Genomic DNA, 27187 nt, shown 5'->3' with positions numbered 1-27187 from the left:
CTCAAAGACAAACGTGGACGTTTGATAACTTGAAAAAGTAGTTTGAAGAAAAATTGTTTGAATTTTATGGTTTCTGGTCTTACATTTAGGTCTTTAATCCACTCTGAGTATATTTTTCTATAAGGTGTGGCAAAATGTTCTAATCTCATTCTTTCACATGTAGCTGCTCAGTTTTCCCAGCACCACTTATTGAAGAGACTGTCTTTTCTCCATGGTATATTCTTGCCTCTTTTGTCATAGATTAATTGACCATAGGTGTGTGGGTTTATATCTGGGCTCTCTATTCTGTTCCATTGAACTATGTGTCTATTTTTGTGCCAGTACCATGCTGTTTTAATTACAACAGCTTTGTAGTGTAGTCTGAACTCAGGGACTTACTTCCAGCTTTGTTCTTTTTCTCAGGATTTCTTTGGCAATTCAGAGTCTTTTGTAGTTCCATATAAATTTTAGGATTATTTATTCTAGTTCTGTGAAATATATCGTGGGCATTTTAATAGGGATTGCATTAAATCTGTAGATTGCTTTGGGTAGTATGGACATTTTAACAATATTAATTCTTCTAATCCAAAAACATAGGATATCTTTCCATTTCTTTGTATCATTTTCAAATTCCTTCATCGGTGTTTTATAGTTTTTAGAGCATAGGTCTTTAACCTCCTTGGTTAAGTTTATTCCTAGGTATTTTATTCTTCTTGATACGATTTTAAACAAGATTGTTTTCTTGCTTTCTCTTTCTGATAGTTCATTATTAGTTTATAGGAAAACAACAGATTGTCTATATTGATCTTGTATCCTGCAACTTTCTGAATTCATTTATTAGTTCCAATAGTTTTTTGGTGGAGACTTTAGGGTTTTCTATATATAAAATACCATGTCATCTGCAAAGAGTGATAGTTTTACTTCTTCCCTTTCAATTTGGATACGTTTTATCTCTTTTTCTTGTTGGATTGCTGTGGCTAGGGCTTCCAATACTATGTTAAACAAGTGTGAGAGTGGGCATCCTTATCTTGTTCCTGATTTTAGCAGAAATGCTTTTGGTTTTTCATCATTGAGTATGATGTTAGCTGTGGGTTTGTCATAAATGGCCTTTATTTATTTATTTATTTTTTGTGTGTGTTTGTTTGTTTATTTATTTATTTATTTATTTATTTATGGCTGTGTTGGGTCTTCGTTTCTGTGTGAGGGCTTTCTCTAGTTGCGGCAAGCGGGGGCCGCTCCTCATCGTGGTGCGCAGGCCTCTCACTATCGCGGCCTCTCTTGTTGCAGAGCACAGGCTCCAAACGCGCAGGCTCAGTAATTGTGCCTCACGGGCCTAGCCGCTCCGCAGCATGTGGGCTCTTCCCGGACCAGGGCTCGAACCCGTGTCCCCTGCACTGGCAGGCGGATTCTCAACCACTGCGCCACCAGGGAAGCCCCATAAATGGCCTTTATTATGTTGAGATATGCTCTCTCTATACTATCTCTGATGAGAGTTTTTATCATGAGTAGATGTGGAATTTTGCCAAATGCCTTTTCTGTGTCTATTGAGAGGATCATGTGATTTTTATCTTTCCTTTTGTTAATGTGGTGTATCACATTGATTGATTTGCAAATATTGAACCATCCTTGCATCCCTGGAATAAATCTAACTTGATCATGGTGTATGATTCTATTTATATGTTGTAGGATTCAGTTTGCTAATATTTCATTGAGGGTTTTTGCATCTATATTCATCAAAGGTATTAACCTGTAATTTTCCTTTTGTGTAGTGTTTTAGTCTGGTTTTGGTATCAAGGTAAAGGTGGCCTCATAGTATGAATTTGGGAGTTTACCGTCCTCTTTAATTTCTTGGAAAAGTTTGAGAAAGATAGGTAGAAGTTCTTCTTTATATTTTTGGTAGAATTCCCCTGTGAACCTGTCTGGTCCTGGACTTTTGTTTGCTGGAAATTTTTTTAAAATAACAAATTCAATTTCACTACTAGCGATCCATTTATGCAGATTGTCTATTTCTTCCTGATTCAATCTTGTCAGGTTGTATGTTTCTAGAAATCTGTCCATTTCTTCTAGGTTGTCCAATTTGTTGGCATGTAGCTGTAGTATTCTCTTATGATTTTTTGTATCTTGTGGTATTGGTTGTTATTTCTCCTCTTTCATTTCTTATTTTGTTTATTTGGGTCCTCTTTTCTTCTTGGTGAGCCTGGCTAAAGGTTTATCAATTTTGCTTATCTTTTCAAAAAACTAGCTCTTGCTTTCATTGATCTTATCTCTTATATTTTTTGTCTCTATTTTATTTATTTCCTCTCTGATCTTTATTGTTTCCTTCCTTATGCTGACTCTGGGCTTTGTTTGTTCTTCTTTTTCTAATTGCTTTAGATGGTAGGTTAGGTTGTTTATTTGAGATTTTTCTTGTTTCTTGAGGTGGGCCTGTGTCTATAAACTTCCCTCTCAGAATGGCTTTTGCTGCATTGCATAGATTTTGTAAAGTTGTGTTTCCATTTTCATTTGTTTTGAGGTATTTTCTGATTTCCTTTTTGATTTCCTCATTGACCAATTGGTTTTTTAGTAGCATGTTGTTTAACTTCCACATGTTTGTGCTTTTCCCATTTTTCTTTCGGTAATTGATTTCTAGTTTCATACTATCGTGTTTGGAAAAAATGCTTGGTATAATTCCTATCCTCTTAAATTTGCTGATACTTGTTTTGTGGCCCAGCATGTGATCTGTTCTGGAGACTGTTCCATGTACACTTGAAAAGAATGTGTATTTTGCTGGTTTTGGATGGAATGCCCTGTAGATATTTATTAAGTCCAATTGGTTTATTGTGTCATTTAAGACCACTGTTGTGTTACTGATTTTCTGTCTTGATGATCTGTCCATTGATGTAAGTGGGGTGTTAAAGTCTTCTACTATTATTGTATTCTTGTCAATTTTCCCCTTTATGTCTGTTACTATTTGCTTTATATATTTAGGTGCTCCTGTACTGGGTGCATATATGTTAATGATTGTAATATCCGCTTCTTGTATTGATCCTTTTATAAGGATACAGTGATATTATTATATGATATCATGTATTATATTATTATGATATTATAATGATATAATGCACTTCTTTGTCTTTTGTTATAGACTTTGTTTTAAAGTCCATTTTGTCTGATATGAGTGTTGCTATCCTTGCTGTCTTGTTGTTTCTGTTTGCATGAATGAAATATCTTTCTCCATCTCCTCACTTTTAGTCTGTGTGTGTCTTTGGCTCTGAAGTGAGTCTCTTGCAAGCAGCATATAGATGGGTCTTGTTTTTTTAATCCAATCAGACACCCTATGTCTTAAAAAATTTTTTTTTATTGAGGTATAGTTGATTTACACCTTATGTCTTTTGATTGGAGCATTTAGTCTACTGATATTTTAAAAAATATTGATAGGTATGTACTTATTGCCATTTTATTACTTGTTTTCCAGTTGTTTTTGTAGTTCTTCTCTGTTCATTTCTTCTTCTTGTTGTTTCTTCTCTGTGGTTTGATGATTTTCTTTAGTGGTATGCTTGTGTTCCTTTCTCTAATTTTTGTGTTATCTGTTGTAGGTTTTTGATTTGTGGTTACCATGGGTTTCATATATGTTGACCTACAACTGTATCTACTTGTTTTAAACTGGTGGTCATTTAAGTTCAAACACATTCTAAAGATCTACATTTTTTACTCCCCTCCCCCCATAGTTTGTGTTTTTGATGTTATATTTTATGTCCTCATGTTTATCCCTTAACTGTTTATTATAGTTATAGTTGCTTTTATAATTTTTTTGCCTTTTAATCTTCATAGTAGCTTATTTAAGTGGTTGATCCTCAGCCCTTACTATATATTTGTCTTTCCTAGTGGGATTTTCCCTTTCCTATAGATTTTTACTTCTTTCCCACTTAGAGAAGATGTTTTAGCCTTTCTTTTAGGGTAGATTTAGTATTGATTGATGAATATTTTTAATTTTTGCTTGTCTGAGAAGTTCTTTATCTCCCTTTCAATTATAACTGATAATCTTGCTTGGTGGAGTATCCTAGGTTGCAGGTTTTCCCCCTTTCAGGACTTTGAGTATATCATGCCACTTCCTTCTGGCCTGCAAAGTTTCTGCAGAAAAATCAGCTAGTAGTCTTATGGGGGTTCCCTTGTGTATAACTCTTTGTTTTTCTCTTGCTGCCCCTAGAACTCTGTCTTTATCTTTAATTTTTGCCAGTTTAATTATGATATGTCTTGATGTGGATCTGTTTGAATTCATCTTCTTTGGGACCCTTTGTGTTTCCTGTATCTGTATATCCATTTCCTTCTTTAGGTTTGGGAAATTTTCAGCCATAATTTCATCCAATACATTTTTAACCCCTTTCTCTCTCTTCTCCTTCTGGGACCCCTGCGAATGTTGGTACATTTGATGTTATCTCTTAAACTGTTCTCATTTTTAAAATTTGTTTTTATTTTTGCTGTTCTGATTTGGTGACTTCCATTATTCTATCTTCCAGATCACTTATGTGTTCTTCTATACCACCTAGTCTGCTATTTATTCCTTCTAGTGTGTTTTTCATTTAAGCTATTGTATTCTTCAGTCTGGCTGGTTTTTAAAAAATATTTTCCAGTTTCTTGTTAAAATTCTCACTTTGTTCATCTATTCTTTTCCCTAATTCAATTAGTAGTCTTATTACTAATGCTTTGAATTCTTTATCTGGTGAATTGTTTATTTTTGTTTCATTTTTTGGTTTTTTTAGGTGTTTTCTCTTGCTCTTTCTATTGAGACCAATTCCTCTGTCTTCTCATTTTGCTTAACTTTCTTTCTTTCTATGAAATTAGGTGAAACAGTTATCTAATTCAGTGTCCTTATGTGGGAGCATCCTTGTATAGTTTGTATGTGCCCAGTGGTTTTGATGGGAGAGCTGGATTTGATGTGAACATAAGTCACATCTTTCCACAGGGTGTGCTGGCAGCTATACCTTGGTAGGAAGTGGGCTGGAGAAGGAGGGCTAGGGATAGAGCCAGGTGTGAGCCAAGGATTCCCCTCTCTTCAGTGGCCATCACTACCCTATCAAAGGTGGGGTCAGGTTCCAAGTTGCTGGAGCAGAAGCCCTGAGGGTAGAGTCTTTCTGGCTCTGTTCCCTTTAAGTGTGAGCCCTCCCCATTTCCAGCACTGGCACCCTTGTCCCAGAGGGGAGCAGTGCTGGAGTAGGAGGGCCTGTGCAGACTCTTGGTGTTTGAATGGGTATAGGCTGTGGTGGTCCAGCCATAGACAGAGGTTAGGCTTCTTCTGATGTGCTGCCTGTGCTGCCCCCTCCCTGGTTAGACAATGCTTTTGGTCTTAGCTGCCTCTGTGTCTCACTGCTGAGTTCTTTCCTCAGTCATGGCAGCCCTCACTCCAGTGTGGAGCTGCAATGTGAAGTAAGCAGGGCTGGAGCATTCAGTCTGCTCAGGCTGGGGCACTCACGAGGCGGTTGCAGGAAACCAGTCAGCCACCCATGCAGTTCTGATCTGCACTTTCCACCCTGTTTTGGGAGTGAACAAGCATGTGTGCACTCCTTCTGAGTTGGATCTGGGGTTCCCCCAACCTTCCTATTAGTCCCACCTGCCCTCCAACCAGCCAAGGGGGTTTGTCTTCTCTGTGCAGGACCCCAGAGCTAGGGTGCCCAACATGTAGTTCAAATTGCTAACTCCCCAGGGAGGATCTCTGCCTGTGAAATCTCCCTTTTCCTCTGAGTCCCGTCCCTCACACAGGTCCTGACCTGATCGCTTCTCTTCCCTTTCTACCTGATTATGTGTGGATCTCTCTTCCAGCCTTGGTTGTACAGGAGTCTTTCTGCCAGTTTCCAGTTAATTTTTGGTGAGAATTGTTCCACATATGGATGTATTTTTGATGTGTTTGATGCAGGAGGTGAGTTCTACATCCTCTGACTCTGCCATCTTGATTTCTTCCTCCAAGAGCAGAGGTCTCCTCTGTCTTCTTGCTTGCATTGTTCCCATGAGAAATCTTTCATCTTATCTTTGTTCCTTTGTACATAATGTCTTTTTTCTCTGGATGTTTTTCAGATTTTCTCTTATCACCTGTTTTGAGCAATTAGATTATGATGTGTTTTGTGTAGTTTTCCTTTCTTTCATTCCTTTTTTGATGCTTAAGATTTGTTGAACTTCGTGTATAGTGAATTTATAGTTTTCATGAAATTTAGAAAATTTTTAGCTATTAATTCTTCATATATATTTTTCTGTTCTCCATCTTTTCTCCTCTCCTCTCAATTACACATACATTTAGGCTACTTGAAGTTACCCTACAGGTCACAGATTTTCTTTTTCTTTTCAAAAATTCTTTTTTCTATTTCATTTTGGATAATTTCTACTGCTATGTTTTCAAGGTCACTAATATTCTTTCTACAGTGTCTAATCTGGTATTAGTTCCCATCTGGTATAGCTTCTATCTCTACAAGTTCAATTCAGGTGATTTAAAAAATATCTTCCATGTATCTACTTAACTTTTTAAAGAATATAGTTATAATAATTGTTTTAATGTCCTTGTTTTCTAATTCTAACATCTGTATCAATTTTTTTTTGATGTCTGATCTTATTTATTTGTTACTCTTAGAACATCTCATTTTTGACTGGACTCAGACTTAGAAGTAGAAGCTCTCAGAGAGGACAGCCTCCAGCTCTTGGCAATCTGTTCCTGGCATTTTTCTTTGGCCTCCTTCATTCTCCTGGCCAAAAGTTTAGCATATTCTGCAGCCTCTTCCTTATTTTTCGTAGTACGCTGTTTCTTCAGAGCAATACACCGACGTTTGTCTTGCAGAACATGTGGAGTAACAAGATGCTGAATCTTGGGTGCTTTGGTCCTAGGTTTCTTACCTTCTTTGTTTAGGGGCTTTCTCACAACATACTGGTGGACATCATCTTCTTTAGAGAGATTGAAAAGTTTGTGGATTCTGCTAGCTCTTTGGGGCCCCAGGCAACAAGGCACACTAGTATAGTGAGTCCAGGAATATCCTTCTCCCCTTTTTTTCGATGACCAAATTGAGAACGCTCAGATTGGCATCTACAATGCAACGCCATACAGATTTGCCCTTTCTTTCTCCAGTCCTCCTTGGTCTGTAACAAGAATGCCCCTTACTCAGTAGCAGGCGGACTTGGCCATGGGTCAAGACACCCTGTTTCATGGGGAAACCCTGTTTGTCATTTCCACCACTGATTCGGACCACATAACCCTTCCATTCTTCACCCAGAGCGTCAGCAGCAACTTTCATGGCCATACGCTTCTCATAAAAGGTATGAAATTTTCGTTCATCGTCCACTTCAATGAGTTTCTGGCAGCCAGTGGCCGGGAAAGAGATGTTCAGCTTCATTCTGAAGTGGCCAACCGCCTCTGAGGCGCCGCAAAAAGAGTCTGTATCAATTTTGAGTGAATTTCAGTTTATTTATTTATCTCCACATCATGGATCACACTTTCCTGTTTCTTTACATGCTTGGTAATTTTTTATTAGATGCCCGGATATAGTCAATTTTACTTTGTTGGGTGCTAGATATTTTTGTGTTTCTATAAATCTTCTTGAGCTTAGGCCTGGGAGACAGTTAAGTTAGTTGGAAACAGTTTGATCTTTTTGGGTCTTGCTTTTAAGTCTTGTTAGGTGGGACCAGAGAAGTGCTCATTCTGGGGCTACTTATTCCCTACTCCTGAGGTAATACCCTTTGAGTGCTCTGTCCAGCTCCCTTTGAATTATGAGGTGTTCCAGTCTGGCTGGCGGGCACTGGCAGTATTCCAGGCCCTTTGTGAATGCTGGGCACTGTTACCGCTAATCCTTTTGGGTGGTTCTTTCCCTGGCTTTGAGTAGTTTTCTACATGAATGTGCTGATAAGTACTCAGCTGAATACTTGAGAGGATTCTTTACAGATCTCAGAGTTCTGTCCCTTTGCTGCTCTCTTTCTTTGTCATGCTGTCTTATGAACTCTAGCTGCCTTGGTTTCTCTGAACTCTTAGCATCCATCTCCTCAACTCGGGGTCTGTTGGGCTTTGCCTGGGTTGTTTCTCCCTGTGCCATGGCCTGAAAACTCTCTCATGGCTGGAGCAATTTTACTACTCACCTCATTTATTTTATGTTTTTAAGGGGATTGCTGTCCTTTGTTTTCTGATATCCAGTGCCTTGCAAATGGTTGTTTCATACATTTTGCCCGTGTTGTGGTTGTTTCAGATGGATGGAAGATTTTTTTCCTATTACTCTATCATGGCTGGAAATGGAAGAATTTTTAAATGATTGTTCTTAGTAAACTTCTGTGCATTTTGAGACTCATTAATTTAGAATGTGGTATATTTCCCTAAGGGGAGGTTACAAAGAGTGGCACTCAGTACCTAGTGAACTGAAAGTATTTAGTGGCAGGATCTTGGCCTGTGGCCTCAGAAACTTTGCCTATCCACTCTGAATGAATCGTCATCTCTCAGAGTCAGGGACACATCAGCCTGAGTTACAAGCACTGAAAAGTAATGCTAGAATGCTAACCTATTATATTGTAATGAGAAATGTTAACTGTCTTAGGACTCATGTTCATGTCTTGTGTCCAGTAGAATCTTTTCATATAGGTAAACTACACTTGAACTAAGTGGTAATTGAATGATTTCTTGGTGTTGAATCTGAATTTAGATGAAGATAATCTGATGCATCTACCTATATTTACTATGCTATCTCCCTATTCCACATTGTTCTTATATACACACTGATTATATTTGCCTCTCTGGCTAGCCCCATTTGGATTTCATACCTTCTTCGGTATTTTAATCCTAAAGTAGACAGATTAATACCTAAATCATTTCTGGATGGCATGAAAGTTATATATATATATATTTTAAAAAATTTTATTTTTTGGCTGCTTTGGGTCTTCGTTGCTGCGCGTGGGCTTTCTCTAGTTGTGGCAAGTGGGGGCTACTCTTCGTTGCGGTGCATGGGCTTCTCATTGCAGTGGCTTCTCTTGTTGTGCAGCATGGGCTCTAGGTGCGCAGGCTTCAGTAGTTGCAGCATGCGGGCTCAATAGTTGCGGCACATGGGCCCTAGAGCGCGTGGGCTTCAGTAGTTGCAGCACACAGGCTCAGTAGTTGTGGTGCGTGGGCTTAGTTGCTCTGCAACATGTGGGATCTTCCCGGACCATGGATCAAAACTGTGTCCCCTGCATTGGCAGGCGGATTCTTAACCACTGCGCCACCAGGGAAGTCCATATCTATCTATCTATCTATCTATATATATATATCTACCTATCTTTAATGTGACTTTTCATATCTCTTCTTTGAACTTTTATTTGCTGATTCTTGCCTCAAAGCCTAACTTTGAGGGCAATCTTACTTCCTCTTTATCCACGTACTTTTGTGCATTCCATCTCACATTGCGTTTCCCTGATGATTAGTGGTGGTGAGCATTTTTTAATATACCTGTTGGCCGTTTGTATGTCTTATTTTGAGAAATGTCTATTTAGGTCTTTTGCCCATTTTAAAATCAGATATTTGTTTTCTTGCTATTGAGCTGTCTGAGTTTCTTATATATTTTTGTATATTAACTCCTTATTGGCTATATGGATATATTTTTTTCCTTTCATAGATTGTCTCTTCACACAATTGATTGTTTCCTTTGCTGTGCAGAGCTTTAAAAAATATTTTTTTTATTGAATAAAAGACTTTAAATTCTATAATGCTTTACAATTTTCAAAAGTTTCACACACATGATTTCATATAATCCCATACTAACCTTTTTTTTTTTTCCCTGCAGAAGCTTTTTAGTTTGATGAAATCCCTTTTGTCTATTTTAATATTGTTGCCTGTGCTTTTGAGGTCATATCCAAAAAAAATCATTGAGCTTTTCCCTATGTTTTCTTCCAATAATTTTGCAGTTTCAGTTCTTATGTTTAAGTCTTTAGTCCATTTTGAATTGATTTTTGCATATGGTATGAGATAGGGGTTCATTTTCATTTCTCTGCATGTGGATACCAAGTTTTCCCAACACCATTTTTTGAAGAGACTGTACCATCTTGCATTGTGTGTTCTTGGTACCTTTGTCAAAGATGAGTTGACTATAACTGCAGAGTTTTATTTCTTGGCTCCCTATTCTGTTCCATTGGTCTAGATGTTTGTTTTTTTATGCCAGTTCCATGCTGTTTTGATTAGTATAGTTTTGTAGTATATTTTGAAATCAGGTAGTATGATGCTTCCAGCTTTGTTCTTTTTGCTCAACATTGGTTCGGCTATTTGGAGTCTTGTGGGTTCATATGAATTTACACATTTTTTTTTCTATTTCTGTGAAAAATGTCATTGGAATTTTGATAGAGATTTGAATCTGTAGATCACCTTGGGTAGTAGGGACATTTTAATAATATTAATTCTTCTAATCCATGAACGTGGAATATCTTTCTATTTATTTGTGCTCTTCAATTTCTTTCATCAATGTTTTATAGTTTTTGATGCACAGATCTTCACCTCCTTGATTAAACTTATATGAGTGTTTTTGAACTGCTGAATAGCTAATATCATTTGGTAAAAGATGGGGCAAAAACTATTAGAGTCTACAAAATATCAGAAATATGGTCATAGGAAAAAAAAAGTGAATGAAGATTAGCCAATCCTTTTTTTTTTAATTTTTAAAAAAATTTATTTATTTTGTTTATTTATTTTTGGCTCTGTTGTGTCTTCGTTGCTGCATGCGGGCTTTTTGTAGTTGCGGTGAGCGGGGGCTACTCTTCGTTGAAGTGCGCAGGCTTCTCATTGTGGTGGCTTCTTTTGTTGCGGAGCACAGGCTCTAGGCACACGGGCTTCAGTATTTGTGGTACACGGGTTCAGTAGTTGTGGCTCATGGGCTCTAGAGCGTAGGCTCAGTAGTTGTGGTGCACGGGCTTAGTTGCTCCATGGCGTGTGGTATCTTCCTGGACCAGGACTTGAACCCGTGCCCTCTGCATTGGTAGGCGGATTCTTAACCACTGCGCCATCAAGGAAGCCCAAGGTTAGCCAATCTTTATGCCTGCGTTGTTGTAAAGCATTTCTTAATTGTATTGATATGACAGTGACTAAAATGTTCTGTTTTTAGCAACTAAATTGATCATAAGTTTTCCTTTGCAGGTGGATTGGACTCTAAATATTGGAGAGCAAGCCCTTGATATATGTATTGTCTCTTTCAATCAGTCAGCATCTTCTGTTTTTGTTCTTGGTGAGAGAAACTTTTTTTGCCTTAAGGATAATGGACAAATTCGATTTATGAAGAAACTTGATTGTAGCCCAAGTTGTTTTCTCCCATATTGCTCAGGTGAGTAGAAAGATTTTCTTTTATCTCTTCCATATGTCATGACTATATTTTATACACCAAAAAAAGCCCAAATCACTCACATATATTTTAAACATTTAGGAAAATAGTTTTATATGGAACATGTAATGGAAATTTTAACTTTTAAAATTTGAATAGAAGTGTGATATAAAGCACACATTTGGTTTTGTCAGTTATTTTACTTCATACAAAATGACTTGTAGAATTGGACTCAGGTATGCATTAATGCTTTCCAAGATGTGGCTGTTCCAGATGCTTCTAAGAGAACATCAGACTCTTTTACAGGCAGAATGGAGCATAGTAATGCCTAATAGGATTATTTGTCTGTAGTGAATGTCTAGTAAATATTAGCTTAAACATGTTAAATATTAATCAAATTCATGCTTTCTAGATAAAATGCAAAAATGTTGGCCACTATCTAGTTACAGTTTTTATAGTTATATATGTAGTTTTTATATACTTATAAAATGATTTTTTTTCTTTTTGATATTGGTAGCTTGTAGTTGAAAAATAATGTTTTATTACTTAAAATCTTTATGCATTGTCAAGACATTAGAATTAATTTGTATCATAAATCCTCTAAAAGGGATATAATATACTGTTGGAAATGATTGTTTTCTTATTATCCTCTTTTTCTATCTTCAACCCATAGTTTCTGAAGGAACAATAAATACATTGATTGGAAACCATAGTAACATGTTGCATGTTTATCAGGATGTGACATTGAAGTGGGCCACTCAACTTCCCCACATTCCTGTAGCAGTAAGAGTGGGCTGTTTACAGTAAGTGGTTTAATTGAACAGTTTTTTAAAAGGAGTATCTTAAGGAATTCACTAGAAGTTGTATGGCAAATGATTTTACTAAAAAATGACAAGTGACATTGAATGTCTGCAATGGAGATAATTTAAAATATAAATTTTATTGGTAAAGAAGGATATTAAAAACCCTTAATTAGCACCGTTAATCGTTTTTATCTAGTATCTCTAACAAGATATTCTTTATAAATTCAAGATTTCAAGAAAATAGTTTACCTGATAGATTATTTTCTTTAAAATAGAAAAGAATTTCTTCAAGCACTTAATGGATCCCATTTAGAGATCACTTATTGTTGACTGTGAGAATGTTACACTTCAAAATTTGTTTCAGAACTTATTATGTCAAACGGTGCAGAATTGCTAATGATTATGTGTTCAGGACAGTTTAGATTTTAAATAGAGCCTTTTTGCATTTAAATGAAAGATAAAATTCGTGTGTTAACATTAACTTTACAAAATTTATCAAAAACGAGAGAAATAGATATCTAACTGTGTAATTTTTCTAGTTTGTCAGTATATGAGGCAAGATCTTGACAAACTCTTTAGCATCTCAAATTATGTTTAGGAATTGAAAATCTCAATAAATGTATAGAAACACAACTTTCTATAAAGCTTCATGTATTCCCAGATCTATTCAATTCTGCTTATTTAGATCATTTTATTGAACATTTAAAAACCGTATGTAGAATTTTTCAGTGATGCCTATAGTATCTGATCAATGTGGCTAATCCCCGCAATTTAAGAGGTTGAATGTGGAATATTATTGTTGAGGCTCAATGAAAGGCATTCATATTTGCATTAATGGTTAATCTGAAGCTTAGATGTTGGAAAAATGAAAACAATGTTTTGAAAACATTGAATATTTTAAAAAGAAACTGCTTTTCATATTTATGAGAAAATACTATAATTATAATACTATAATTATAGTTTCTGTGCACTTAACACAAATTACAGTTATTTTGTATCTGAAGAAAAATTTAAAATTTTGAGTTAGCTTTTGCAAAGTCCACCAGATGGTCTTTTAAGTTCAACCAAACACTCAGACTCACCAGACATTTTATATCAGATTTACTTATAAGGATTTAGAACAGGAAAAATATCTTGCCAGCAGGACAACATCAAGTAATTCTCTTTTGGGAGCGTAATTCTTGCAGCGGTCCATATATCCATCCAAGAGCTGTTCTCTTTGGCCCCCCAAGTGACAGCTTAGGTGCAAGAAGACAGATTCACACTGGTGGGTATGCAGCCCATCTTGGCTTAGAGTCTCCATGCCCCTCAGGAGCCAGTATCTTTAAATACTAAAAAGTCATTGTGGTTTTTGTATGTATGTGGGGCATGGGAGAGTGATAGAAAGAACTTACTGAGATCATTTAGTTGAAATACTTATATTACAGGTATATTATTTACAAGGGATATGTCTATTTTAAGAGTCACCATACTCATTGAGAAGCTCAGAGATATGGGTTGCCAGCAGATATTTATGGTTAATTTATAGTTTCTGGTCCAGATGCAACTTACAAGTCAAGGGACAAATAGTAACTGAAAGTACCTTGAATAAAAAGTCAAATTTCTATATAGTGTGCAGCAAGATGCTTATATTCAAAATTAGCCTGACACACCTAAATTTAGGTACTTGTAAATGAAACTTCCTATTTCTCATAAAGATCATAATTATAAATAAGTGCAAATATTACCATTAATGATTTCCACGGTTAATATATAGCAATAATTTCTAATTATTCATTGGAAGATTTTTCTTATTTTTATGCACTTTAACATAAAAATATAGGATTAGAGTGTTTGAAAGAATTTCACTGTAACTTTTAGTAGAATCAAAAAAATTTATTACTGACTTAACTATAACATATTTGTATTGAGAAGTTATTATTTGAAGTTAGAGCACTGAAATAATGTCACTTCTGCTTTTTATTACCTTTAGGGTTAAACTTTTTTGGTAGAAGCTTCCTTGGCTGCATGTGTTTATTTGTAAAGGAAATTGCTGCTATTTTAATATGTTTCTTTTCAATGAATAAGAAATATTGGATTTGGATCAAGTTGGTGCAATTATACTTAATAGCAGCATTTTCTTCAGAAACTACGATGCTTTATTTCCTCCCACTCCCTCCTAGTTGGCAGTCCTAGTCCTCTCTACCTTGTTTATTATAAACCAGTTTTAAATCTGTCTGGGTTTCCTTCTTTCTTTTCAGAGTAAATGACATTCTTGATTAGAATTTTTTTAGTCTAATTATTTTAATTTTTGTGTGTTAGACTATAGGAATGTGAAATAAATATGCAGTTTACAGAATCAGAAGAGCCCGAATGTGATAATGTTCTTTAAATTCTTAGCTATTACTGTTTTCCTCTCATTGCACAAAGTAGCTATGGAAGCCTGGCGGAGTATCTTACCTCTGCTATAGTCAGTTTCCCAAACGGCAAATAAAGATCATTGTTTATCGGTAACGTTATTCTCTCTAGAGATATGAAATATACCTAAAAGTAGAAGTCTATTTGAATGGACATTCAAAGTGATGGGAGCCTTTCCAAACTTTAGCTGGCAGCCACAGCCATTGTGCTTTAAAATCTTGTTACAGCTCATTTTTTAGTATAAACAATTTGGTCTAGGACTACGGTGTTTTTCTTCCTAGGCTATATTCACTATAGTAACTTTTTATAACTGTCAGTATTTAACATTTTATTCTTTAGTCTTCGTTGATATAGTATTCTTGACCAGAATGTTTTCCCCGTTTCTTCTCTGGATTTTCAGATTTCTTCTATCTTCGAGTCCTAACAAGTCACATAAATAAGCCTTCCCTCCTACCCTGATCTCCTTCTTTGAATTTCTATAATATTTATAGTATGTTGGTGACTGTTCTTTGCTTTTTCTAACTCCCCAATTTGATCATACACTGTTTTAATGTAAGGACCTGTTCTACTTTTGCATATCACATTGAATAATCAGTCAGAAAGCTGAACATATGGTATATGCTTGGTAGATACATGAAAATCATTGTGGTTTGTGTGTGTCAGGGTGAGGGGTGGCTAGAAAGACCTCATAAGAGCTTTTAAAGTTTTTTTTAAATATGAAAAAATTGAGACTCATAGATGGAAGGATATTGTTTCTTTGATATTTATTAGGAGAGTTTTTAAATTTCAAAGTGACTTTTTCTTTCGTTTTAGTTTAACGTTTGCTGTTAATTTGTCTTTTTTTTCCTTTGTGCTTTGTAGAAAGAGAATGTTGGCCTATATATACACTTTCTGCTATGTTATATTTTTAAGGATTTCCTTTGTGGCTTAATATTCCACATAATATTTGTAAATATTCTTGGAAGTAGGGTAGAGCATAAATTATGATTTTCAGAGCTTGTGCATTCTTACTGATATTTTCCTCTGTTAATCTATTAATCAGCAGTGGAATGCTTGTCTTTCATTACTATATTTTTCTGTCAATTTTTTGTTGAAATCTAAGTATTTTTGATTTATATATTCTAGTTCTATGTATTCAACTTATGTTTATGATAGTTATTTTATTTTATTTTTTTGGTTAGTTTAAAAAATTTTGCCAGTATAAAGTGACCTTTTTTTGTGCTTTCATTTAATGTTTTCTTGCTTCTTTGTTTTGTTTTGTTTGCTTTGAGTTCACTTTGTTATTAATTATTGGTATGCTATTGTCTATGCTTTTTTAACCTGTAACTTTATTTTGGGTGTATTTCTTATAAAAAGAATTTGATTGGATTTTTCAACCCATTTTGGAGACCCATTTAAAATTGTTACATTCGATGTATTTTGTCAATTTTCAGCTTCTATGATATTCTCTACTTTTTATACTATTTTCTTTGGTTTCCATTTCTTGTATGTGAGTTGTGGTTTCATTGCACTTGGAATTCTTTCATGTATTAGATGTTACATACACATACATATCTCTTTTCTTTATTTTACCATAAAATATAACACCCTATACCATTCTGGGGAACATTAAATCAGCCTACTGAGGGAAGAAGCACAATTAATAAGTTAAAAAATTATAATTCATGATATAAAAAGATTCACAATCTTTAACAGATATAGAAAAATACATTAAAATCACTGTATGATCGTATTGCCTAGATAAAAAGTGAATGCAAATTTTAAAAACATTCTTGAAAAGAGCATTAGTTTACAATAATAATTTATAGCTGATAAAAATACATGACAGAAAAATATTGTACAATGATAAATTTTTATCATACTGCTGTGGGCCTGGGTTTGATCCCTGGTGGGGGAACTAAGATCCTCTAAGCCACATGGCATGGCTGGAAAAAAAAGAAGATAAAACTCAAGCATTATTTAAAGTTACCTCAATCTTACCATCCAGAATTGACATTTGTTAGCACCTGTTAAACATCAAGCCTGATATTTTTGTCTACAGATATGCCAATTAGGCATAGGATAAAATTTACAAAGCAGAATCATGTTTTTTATATATAAGTTTATTTTATGTTCTAAGAGAAAAAAGAAATAGATAAAATGGAAGGAATAAATGAATTTTACATAGATATTAATTCACAACAATGTATTTCAGTTTCTAAAAGACCCCTCTAAGTATAGAAAAAAAGTAAAAGGTTGATATTTTCAATTTTTTAAAGTGGTATTTCAACTTTTGGCAGTGTCTGTTGACTCCTGTTATAAAAGATAAGGAAAACAGCAACTTATGCTTTCTTCTTCCTCTCTTCTTACCAAGTTCTGACATTGTTGGTATCTTACTATTATTTATTTTGTCAAAGTTTAAAACATTTACATACATTTTAGTAATCACTATTTTTAGTCCTTTATTCTATCCTCTCAAAGCTCACCGCCAATTCTTTTACCGTTCCTGAATTATCTTGATTTACTTCTTGGTTAGTTGAATTCAATCATCCAGTAGATTTGAGGAAAGCCTTATAAGTCTTCTTGCAATCTTGAGAATTGTTTATTGCTTTTATACATGAAGGTTATCTTAGCTTCCCCCAGAATTTTGGAACCTCCATTTGGTGTTGATAGTGACTGTGGTAAAGTCTGAGGCTGGCTGAACTTTTCTTAAAACTTCTTATTGAATGAATTGCTTTTTCTTCCTGGATGCTCATATCTGACTTATTTTTTAAATCCTTAAAAGACTGTAAATTCACTAGCATTATCATCAATTGATTAATTTTGTATGTATCAGTTTGTTCTAGAACAAGGCGAGATTTGATAGATTCAAGTTTTTGTTCATATCAGAAAAATTTTCTTCCATAATACCTTTGAATATTGGTTCTGGTCTACCAGTTCAGTTTTCTTAATCAATATCATTATTATAAATATATTAAGCTTACATTGTCTTCCAAATCTAGCATCACCTCATTAATTGTCAATTTTTTTCTATTTTGATTTGTCTATTTGTCTATTTTGATTTATCCATGACTCTCTACCATGCTCTTATGTTTGTTTTTATTTTATTTTATTTTTTCTTGTTATTGCTCCTAATGTGGCTTTCATCCTCCAGTTTGTGTTTGTGCTTTTCTAACAAAGAAAAAATTATGTTTCTTTCGTTTCATCGATACAATAGTAGCTGTTTGTCTGATTTCTTCATTTATTTCCCTAGGAAGTTCTTGCTATGGATATTTGCTGCTTTTTGCTTATGTTCTAATCTCCCTCATCTCTATCTCTTTTACTTTATTTGCAATTTCTACACAAAGGTCCTCTGTTCATTACTTTGCAATTATTGCTCATTTTAAAAATGATGGCAGCAATTTATTAAGAATCATGTGGGAAGTGATGGGAGAGAGTAATGAACTCGGACCACCTGAGTCTTTTACCTTCTCATTGTGTTTAATTTCTCCTTTGCCCTGGTGGTCCATCTCCCTCAGTTTTCAGGGTTTAAGTGGTGGATGAGTCTAACAGAAATCCCCCTGTGTCTCCAGTCACAGGCTGTTGGTGTTAAAAATCAGTGGCTGCTGCTTGTCCTCTTATCTTCATTGGTTAGGAAGCTAGCTGATTGATAAATGCATCTTATACTTCTACTGTATCTTTCTATTCTTTTTTTAAATTTTTATTGAAATAGAGTTGATTTACAATGTTGTCTTAGTTTCAGGTGTAAGGAAAAGTGATTCAGTTATATATATATGTATTTTATATATATTTTATGTATATATTTTAAGATTTGTTTCCATTATAGGTTATTAAAAGATTTTTTTGAATTTTATTTTATTTATTTTTTTGTACAGCAGGTTCTTATTAGTTATCTATTTTATACATATTAGTGTATATATGTCAATCCCAATCTCCCAATTCATCCCACCACCACCACCCCCGCCCATTACAAGATATTGAGTAAAATTCCTTATGCTATCCAGTAGGTCCTTGTTGGTTATCATACCGTGGTTTTCTATTTTCCATTTCCTGCATCCCACCTGTACCCTTAGATTTCATTATGTTAGTCTAGGGCCTGACTCTGTATACCTCTATGCTTGAGGTCTGAGAAGCATGTGTCAGCTCTTGGCATCCTGTCTTATTACGGTACAGAATTTAAAATGTTCAGCCTCAATAAAATAGATAAACAACCAGGACCTACTGTATAGCACAGGGAACTCTATTTAATAGCTTGTAATAATCTATAATGGAAAAGAATCTGAAAAAGAATAGACATAAATATATATATGTGTATAACTGAATCACTTTGCTGTATACCTAGAACATTGTAAATCAACTATACTTCAATAAAAAAAGTAAATAAGATGTTCAGCCTCAAAATTTGCTGATTGTGACTGTAGTGATGTCCTTGTTCAATTTCCCTTTTTTTTGATGGGGGCACTGGTTGTTATTGTCATACTTTCTGCTGTTTTTTGTGAGTTTTGAGGAATTTTGCTGTGCCATCTTTGGCTGAAAGTCATTATTTTTTTTTATCAGTTGATGTTTATTGTTGCTGGGGAGAGAATTATGGAAAACTTGATTTTTGTTGTGTTGTAAGTAACTAGTTCTTTGTGTGTGGTTGCTTGAAGAATGTTTTTCATTTTTTTTTTCTGTAAATGCCACATTTGTCACTATATATTTGTGTGATATTGTTTTCCTTGATTTAGTTGGGAATGTGGTGGATTTAATCTGTTTAGACTATTTGTTTGGCTGCTGAAGAAATCTTCCTTATATTGTATGTTTGATTATTCTTTCAGTTCTGTTTGATATAGTCCATCCTTCAGGGAAATGAATATTGTTTGGTTGGCTATTTATTTTCTGTTCCCCATGTCCACTATGTTCTTCCTCATAATTTTTATTTCTTTGTCATTTTTCTTCCTGTTTTCTGGGAGAGTGTCTGAATTTTGTGTTCTGTATCAGTGCTTCCATAGCATTTTCTATGTCTACCATTGGAGATTTTTTTAGCCTACTGAAGTGATATCTTTCTCCCTTCTGCATGCCTCCCTCCTCCTGCATCTTTGGTATTATTAACCAGTGTAGTACATGGCAGGCTATAATTCCCATGATGTACTTGTGCCAGGTATGTCTTACTTTGAAACCTGTTTTTAGTGTTTATTTTGGGATTCTATCTCTGAGCATATAATATGCTACTATTAATTTCTGTCCTTTACTTAGCCAGTTGTTTTATAGAATTTGTTACCTCTGTATGGATATAGATAGTGTAGAGAGGCCAAGGGCAGTGGCAGAAGTGGGAAAGGTTCTGATGGGTAGGGATAAAACACCTTGCTTCCATAATAGGTCAGGTTTGAGTAGTAAAAGATGTCAGCATAATTTTATGGTTCCTATGGAACCTGGGTCGCTGAACCAGATTAGGGTAGGTGTTGAGATTAGGGAAGAAGAATAAAACATCTTCCTACCTTTGTTCAGTTGGTCTCTATGAAGTGAAGCTGGGGTGTGGCATAAGCTAAAGCTGTGTTTTTGGCTTTATCTACCTGATAATTAGTCTAAATTTCTTTTAGGTTCTGAATTTACAGTTTATGGGATTGTTTTCTACACTTTCCTCCCCTTTTCTTCCTTTTTCCAATGATTTCATGTCTGTGTCTTTGTCTCTTTCAGCTCCTGCATGGCCATTTTAGTTAGCTATTGGAGAGACTGCATGAGGACTGTTGCCATATTGAATTGAACATTTCAGAAGAGCCTTAGGATCATATCATTAAATTGCAGAGAAAAATCTAGTGGGCAATTAGATTTGAATAGTACTGAATTTAGGGATCCTTTTGGAGAAATTGGCTTTTTTCCGGTCCTGACCACCATTTAATTTCCAAAAATAATTTTGGTTCAGGCTAGAGATTGAGCAGAATAGTGAGTTTTTTGGGAAAAAAAATTAAAAAATAAAATGGCAACCTTTTTAGAAGATATGGTCCTTGAAAGGTGGCTGAGCTCTTAATTTTACACAGAATATATCACTGTCTTTAGTAACTGGGTATCCCACTGTACTTTCTGACTGGTTCATATTTGGTCTTGTTTCATGCAGTGTTCATTATAGATGAATTCTAGATCAATTGAAAGAATTTGCATACCCTCATAAAATTTAACATAGTGGGTTTTGACATTAATTTGATTGTTTTCCTAACCTTCCATTTTCCTCACCATAATGTAGCATTTGTATTCTTTTGGTGATTTTTAGAAATTTTCTAGTTGATTGTAACTGGTGCTTTTGGCATTGTAATTAAATTAAGCTTAATTTAGCTCATTTTACTGTGATGAAGCTTACTGATTTTCAGTGTTTTCACTATTATTTTTTCCTGAGAAGTCTAATTCCTTCCCCTATTTTTTATTTGCTTGTTTAGTTTTTGTTTTGTTTTGCTTTTTCCTTTTATTTGGGAAGTAAAAAATATCTTTTCTGTATTAATAGTGATAAATCAGTTTTAAAGAAACCCATTGAGACTTAAGTGGCATAAGATGATAATTGGGTTGTTAACCAGAAATATTAATATTATATAATATATTATGTGATAAATAAATATAAATATAAATAGGGCGAGAGAACCCCTATCAGAAAAGGGGAATTCCAGTTTGGGACATGGTGGGCCTGCTAGTGTAACACAATAGATTACAACTTAATGTAAGGAGATATGGGGGAAGGAAGAGAAGGAAGAACAGAATTTATCATATTTGGTATTTTTTTTCTTTCTCTTATTGTTGATACCTCAGTAACCATGATTTAGACAAATTGTTTATGTCAATTCTATTGAAGCATTTTGGGAGTAAAATGAATTGCTGTACTTTTGATGGTCATCATTACTTGTATGCATATACAGTATTTCTATTGTGTATGGTCAAGGTCTTTAATGAGGTGATTTCTAGATTTTATGTTGATTGGATTTTATATCATTTGAACAAGAATTGTGCTTGTAAAGTCCTTATAACCATGTAGCTAAACCATGGTTGACCTATGGCCTATCAATATGCTGCTTTATGAACTGTAGTATTGCTCCTTCCATAAGTATTTTATTCACATGGAAAAGACTTGCAGTAATCTTATAAATAAATTAAAAAGCCATGTCTTTATTGTTATTTATCAGTTGAGGTTATAATCCTTAGAAAACTTATGAAAGTTAGAAATCTTTTGCTGTGGTCTCATGTTTTCATTATCATTTTATTTTTTATGTAGTAATGTAAAACACAGCATCCTCCATTCTCATGAAAAGTTTGATAGTAATTACAGTTGCAGATTGTTTGACTTTGGTACATTCCATAGCAAATCTGTTTAATTTGTCTGCCAGAGGTTTTAGAAACAATCTACAGCCAAAGATAAGGAGTTGCACTTAGAATGCTAGTTGGGTTTATTCTTTTGTGTTTTATAAATTAAATGTTTTAATGGTAGAATTCATATTATTACCATGTATTTCCACTGCAAAATTTCTTTAGACATACTGTCATTGAGACTGTGAACTTCTCTTAAAAGGAAGTGCTCAGTCTCAAAGAAAATAATCTATATGGAAAAGCCTTGTGTTTTGGTTTCCGATTCTCTGTCCCATACTGATATGAGAGTTAATTTCATAGTGGATGAAGGGGCTGGCAGAGGAGTCAGTTGTTCAATAGAGTGGTAGCAGCAGAAAAGTGTTTTGCTTTTCACTAGTTAGGGTGACTTTTGTCTTTTAATAAATGCATAGCTCCTTGGCCTTTTGGTCTTGGAGATTATTTGTATCAGGTTGGTGACTTTGCTTTCATCTTTCTTGGAAATACATGCATCTTTCTTGGAAATATATAATTTTACATTTTCCCTCCTCACTTAAAATACTCTGGTTTCAAAGATAGAATGTGCTTTAAATTTATTTCTAAATTATTAAAAAATATTTACTTTCCAAGATAAAAAGAGTTACATTTTCTAAGTTGCTTACTGGAGAGTATAAAAGAGAAACAAAGTTATTTTTTGGGGTAGTATTAGGTTATATTATGCTACTAATAACTTTGGAACTTTTAATGAACTTAGTTCTTTTAACTTGTTAACCAGTATATGGTCTATACTTTTGAACTAGCATTGGAGTGCATATCTGGGATATTGCCAAGATAAAAAAGGGTGTATGTAAGTATATAAATCTTACTCTATAAGCTAAAGTTGGATGCCTTAAAATTAGAATCAACTGTTATCTGAAAGGAAATGCAAGAATACAACAGTACATAGTTATTGCCTGGTGTGTACTGGCATCGTTGTATCATTAGGCTTTTAAATTCTAAAAAGAACTACATTAGTAACTCATTCAAAACTTCTGAAGTGTTTAATAGTTTAGAAATCTTCACTAACTCCCTACATCTTTAAAAAACAGATTGGGGAGGGTGATGGTGCATTACTTCATTTCAAGAGACTGGAATACTAAATAAAATTACCAAAAAAAGGGGTTGAAAAATATAATATAGTCAAGCAATCATGTTATCATTTAAGTCCTCTTTATAACTTTAACTTGAAACTGGTAAGTAAATGAAATTTTGCCTGCTAAAATAGGGCTTTATCTCTCAATTATCTGACCTCTGTGACACACGGAATCTGTCACTGAATAGATAGGAGGGTTCCCACATATTCTAAAATGGGGATCTGTATTCAATGGTTTTCCTTCCTGTAGATAGAGAAAGTCTACTAACTTTTGTCCACTGAAATGCAGTTTACTATTTAAAATAAGTGTAAAATAGAAACAGACTTACTACCTGCTTTATTGATATGCTAAAAAAAGAAAGATTCAGATGCCCATATAATTTGTTTTGAGTGTGTAATATTTAAAACCATAGAGAAAACTGTACTAATTCAAAGTTAAAGTGTTTTTGTTTTAATTAAGTAGGTGACAGAATGCCATTATTGAACGTTAATTCATTAATGTAGAACATATGTTCTAATTAGAACTTATGTTCAAATCTTTATAAGCCTTGGCTATGTGAAATCTTTGCTTAGTTCAGAAAGAAAGATTTATTATACTTTTTTCCCCTTGTAGTTCATCAAAAAGTCATCTTTAATTTTCCAATGTTTTTAGAGTGAGAGTATTTTAATATTTGTAGATAGCATGTATTACATATTATGAGGATGTTTTAGAGCATACATTGATTGTCTAATTAGTAATGTGTTCTTTTACCATAACACTGTTCCAAGAGTCCACATGATAATAATAACTAATATTTATTACACTTACTATGCACCAGGCAGTATTCTAAGTGCTTTATACATAGTAATTTATTTAATTCTTCTAAGAATTGCTACTATTATTAATATTATTACCATTCCCATTTTATAGGTGATAAAACTGAGGCATAGAAAAATCAATAATAAGCCGGAGCTCATAATCAAACATGTAAACAACTAATTATAGCATAAATGGGTTAATGTCCCAACATAGAAAAGCAGAAAGTGACAGGGCCCTTCAGAGTATTTAGTCTACCGTGCTACTAGAAGTCGAAGTCCCAACTCTTTTTGTTTCTACTAAAAAACTCTCATACCTTTCTTTTCTCCAGAACAATTGCTTACCTTTCATATTAGTGCTATCCAATATCAATCTAATGACAGTTTATTGTTTGAAATTAAAATGATAAACATTTGAAAAACCAGAAGGTAGAAGCCTAAAACAAAAGTGATTACTTTTGGAGTGTGGGACTGAGGGGTGGAAGAATCTGGATATGTTCTTTATTTTATTTATTTATTTATTTTTAAACATCTTTATTGAAGTATAATTGCTTCACAATGGTGTGTTAGTTTCTGCTTTATAACAAAGTGAATCAGCTACACATGGATATGTTCTTTAAATAACGTTTAGAAAGCCTAAGGTATTCTAAAAATCACCTTCAGTCTTTGGAAAAACAATGATGCTGCTAAGGCTCTTTCATTTAAATCTAAAATAGTTTAGATGTATTAATATAGATATAAATATTTTAGAATGAATAAAAAGTGAAAGATAAATTATTAAGTATTTTAATTAAGAAGAACAGTGTTATAGAAAATTATTCCTTTTTTCTTTTTATTTGAAAGAAAAGTTATGGTTTGTGAATTAGAAATTACTAGTATTCAGTTATCAAAATACAATGAAAAAAATAATACCTTTTATCTCTCACTTATACTTATTTCCAACAGCAAATTTCTCTCCTCTTCTTATCCCATCTTGTTACCTTCATATTTCAAATGAGTAGAAACAGTTAATATTAATTGAACATTTAAAAATTTTTCTTGGAAGGAAAATTATTCTGATTTGGACCATATAACAATTTACCTTTAGCAATGAATTTTGCAATAACTCTGAACATTTAGGAGTATACAAATACTACATTTCCCTTCTTTTAAAAAAACTTTGTTAACGATGGAGAAAACATATATGACATCTTTCAAGATCTGTAGTTGGAAAAAAACATTCTCTACTTTGCAAAGCCTCAGCTATGCCCATACTGTGTGAATGCAGCATGGAGCTAGTGTGTGAGTGATCAAGCTGCAGGAACAGTTTCTATGGAAACAATATTCAGAGTACTTAAAGTTTAGCAGAAAAATATGAAAAATTAAAACACAATCACATTGGGAGTAATGGGCGGATGGAGATAAAAAAGTTATCTTGCTGCTTTTTTAAATTTCTGCAGGCTTCCAGATGGTACGAAATGCTTTGTTCTTCTCTCCAGCCCATCTGTTGTTCTTTAGTGTAACTGACATCACCACAACTACTGCAACCATTAAAGCATCACCATATAAAAATGGCAAAATTTAGAACGTATTGCATAGTTTTATGGAAAGAAGATTACAAGAATCAAAGTTATAGTTTGTTGAAAGATTTTCTATTTTATTTTTTATTTTTTGGTGTGTGTGTGGCGTAGTGGTATGATAGAAGTAATGCCCAGGAATGATGTACTCTAAGATTAGAACAAATTTCCCTTATTTGAGGTGGTGTAGAAAAATTTTCATGATTTAGAATTAAACATAGGGATTTCTTTATGTATCATTGAAATGAATTACTTTTTAAGTAAAGGATATAGTGTATGTGATCCACTAAACCTATGCATTTGTTTTATTTCTTTTTTCCCCAGACTATTAGTCTTTCCAGAAATGGATATGTGTGTTACTGTTTTCTACACAAAGATTACTTTAAAGAAAATAGTTATAATAATAATTATTTGTGCCAGTTTCAGTCCAGCAAATATATAATTTTTGTAGTTTAAAAAAGTTAAGCAAAATAAATTTCTATTTAAATAACATAAAATATTATAAAATAATTTTTATTTATTGGTGTCTGCCTAAAGGCAGATCTCATAAATTTTATTTGTTGTTTTTTTGCCACTTTTATCAAACAGAATTTGTGTTTGCTAGAATAGAATTTAGATAGTGAATTCTTTACTCTTAATCAACAAATTCATATCCTTAGAGTAACTTTGGATTGATTATTCATCTTAATTCTTTCCTTTTTTACTCCTTAATTACTTATGTCTAAAAACTAGTCTTTATGAAAAGTTAAATGAAGTTTTGTTAAAATTAGAATAATTCTTGTCTAGGTTACTTTTGCCCATTTTTAAGTGCTATAATTTAAAAATACTTTAGAAAAATCAAGCAATAGTTATGTGTTGCTTTTAAGGAGATTCTTGTCACCTTTCTTGTGTTATTCCCCCCCAATACATATCTTTCTTCCAGCTTGTATATATTTCATGAGAATTCATATTTATTTTGAAAAAATCTTTCAAGATTATGCCACATTTGAGTTCAGGAAATCCAATTTTGACTAGAAGTATTGCTTTACCTTTAGCAATATGAAAATGAATTAATACAATACCTTGAGTTTTGGCAAACTCATCTTTAAGCCATTTGAACCTCCCAAGTGATACTCAAATATGTAGTGAAATTCACTAGCTCCTAGAAGCCCAGTGAGTCTACAATGTTTGGTTTCTTAAAAACAAGCTAAACTGAATAGCAGTATTAGGTGAGTTTCATTCAGAATGCCATGTAGCACGGAAACAAGTCATTTGTCTTCCAGTGTGAATTCTAATAGGTCTTAGTTCCCCAATCTAGGCTCTTTCTGTGGCCAGGACTGGGGTCCTATGATGTGTAGTCTTTAGGGACACTTTAGTTTCAAGTCTGGGGAGAATACCTTCTCCAGCTGAGATTTTTCTCTGGGGAGTTGGCTTACAGAATGGGCATCTCAGAGACTAGAATAGTGGTTATTAGGGGTGAGGGAGATGGAGAGATTCTGGTCAAATGGCACAAGGCTTCAGTTATAAGATTAATCAGCTCTGGGGATCTAATGTACAGCATGGTGACTATAGTTAATAATACTGTGTTGTATACTTGAAATTTGCTAAGAGAATAGACCTTAAGCAGTCTTATCACACACACACACACACACACACACACACACAATGGCAACCATGTAAGGTGATGTATGTGTTACATCTGGTTGTGATAATCATTTCATGAAGTGTATGTATGTCAAATCATCCCATTGTATACTTTAAATATATACAGTTTTATTTGTCAATTATACGTCAATAAAACTGAAAAAAAAAAGAATGGGCATTTCTTTTTTTCACATAGGGACCACCCTGTTCAATTTCTTCAAACGTGGCAGTGAGTTGGTATTCAATGAATGTTGGTTGAATGACTGACTGACTGAAGGGATTAATGAAGCAATTGAAAACAAGTGACTCAGTTAGAAGGGTCAAAGGCATACTGCTTCACAGCCTGAA

The 27187-nt window shown here is 34.0% G+C and overlaps 1 protein-coding gene and 1 pseudogene across 11 annotated transcripts in view; one reads left to right on the top strand and one right to left on the bottom strand.

The window, feature by feature from the left end:
- Positions 1-27187, top strand: part of BBS9 (Bardet-Biedl syndrome 9) — a 461337-nt gene that overhangs the window by 108352 nt on the left and 325798 nt on the right. For all 11 annotated transcript variants that reach the window (XM_036863487.1, XM_036863483.1, XM_036863488.1 and 8 more), the window contains exons 11-12: positions 11072-11255; positions 11926-12055. In XM_036863487.1, coding sequence (XP_036719382.1) covers positions 11072-11255; positions 11926-12055 — 314 coding nt within the window. The remainder of the gene's footprint in view (positions 1-11071; positions 11256-11925; positions 12056-27187) is intronic.
- On the bottom strand, positions 6534-7342 carry LOC118900764 (annotated as a pseudogene).

This window comes from Balaenoptera musculus, chromosome 9 (genome assembly GCF_009873245.2).
Source record: "Balaenoptera musculus isolate JJ_BM4_2016_0621 chromosome 9, mBalMus1.pri.v3, whole genome shotgun sequence".
Lineage (NCBI taxonomy): Eukaryota > Metazoa > Chordata > Mammalia > Artiodactyla > Balaenopteridae > Balaenoptera > Balaenoptera musculus.
The sequence above is the reverse complement of the archived record's forward strand: the minus strand, read 5'-3'. Positions and strand labels throughout refer to the sequence as shown.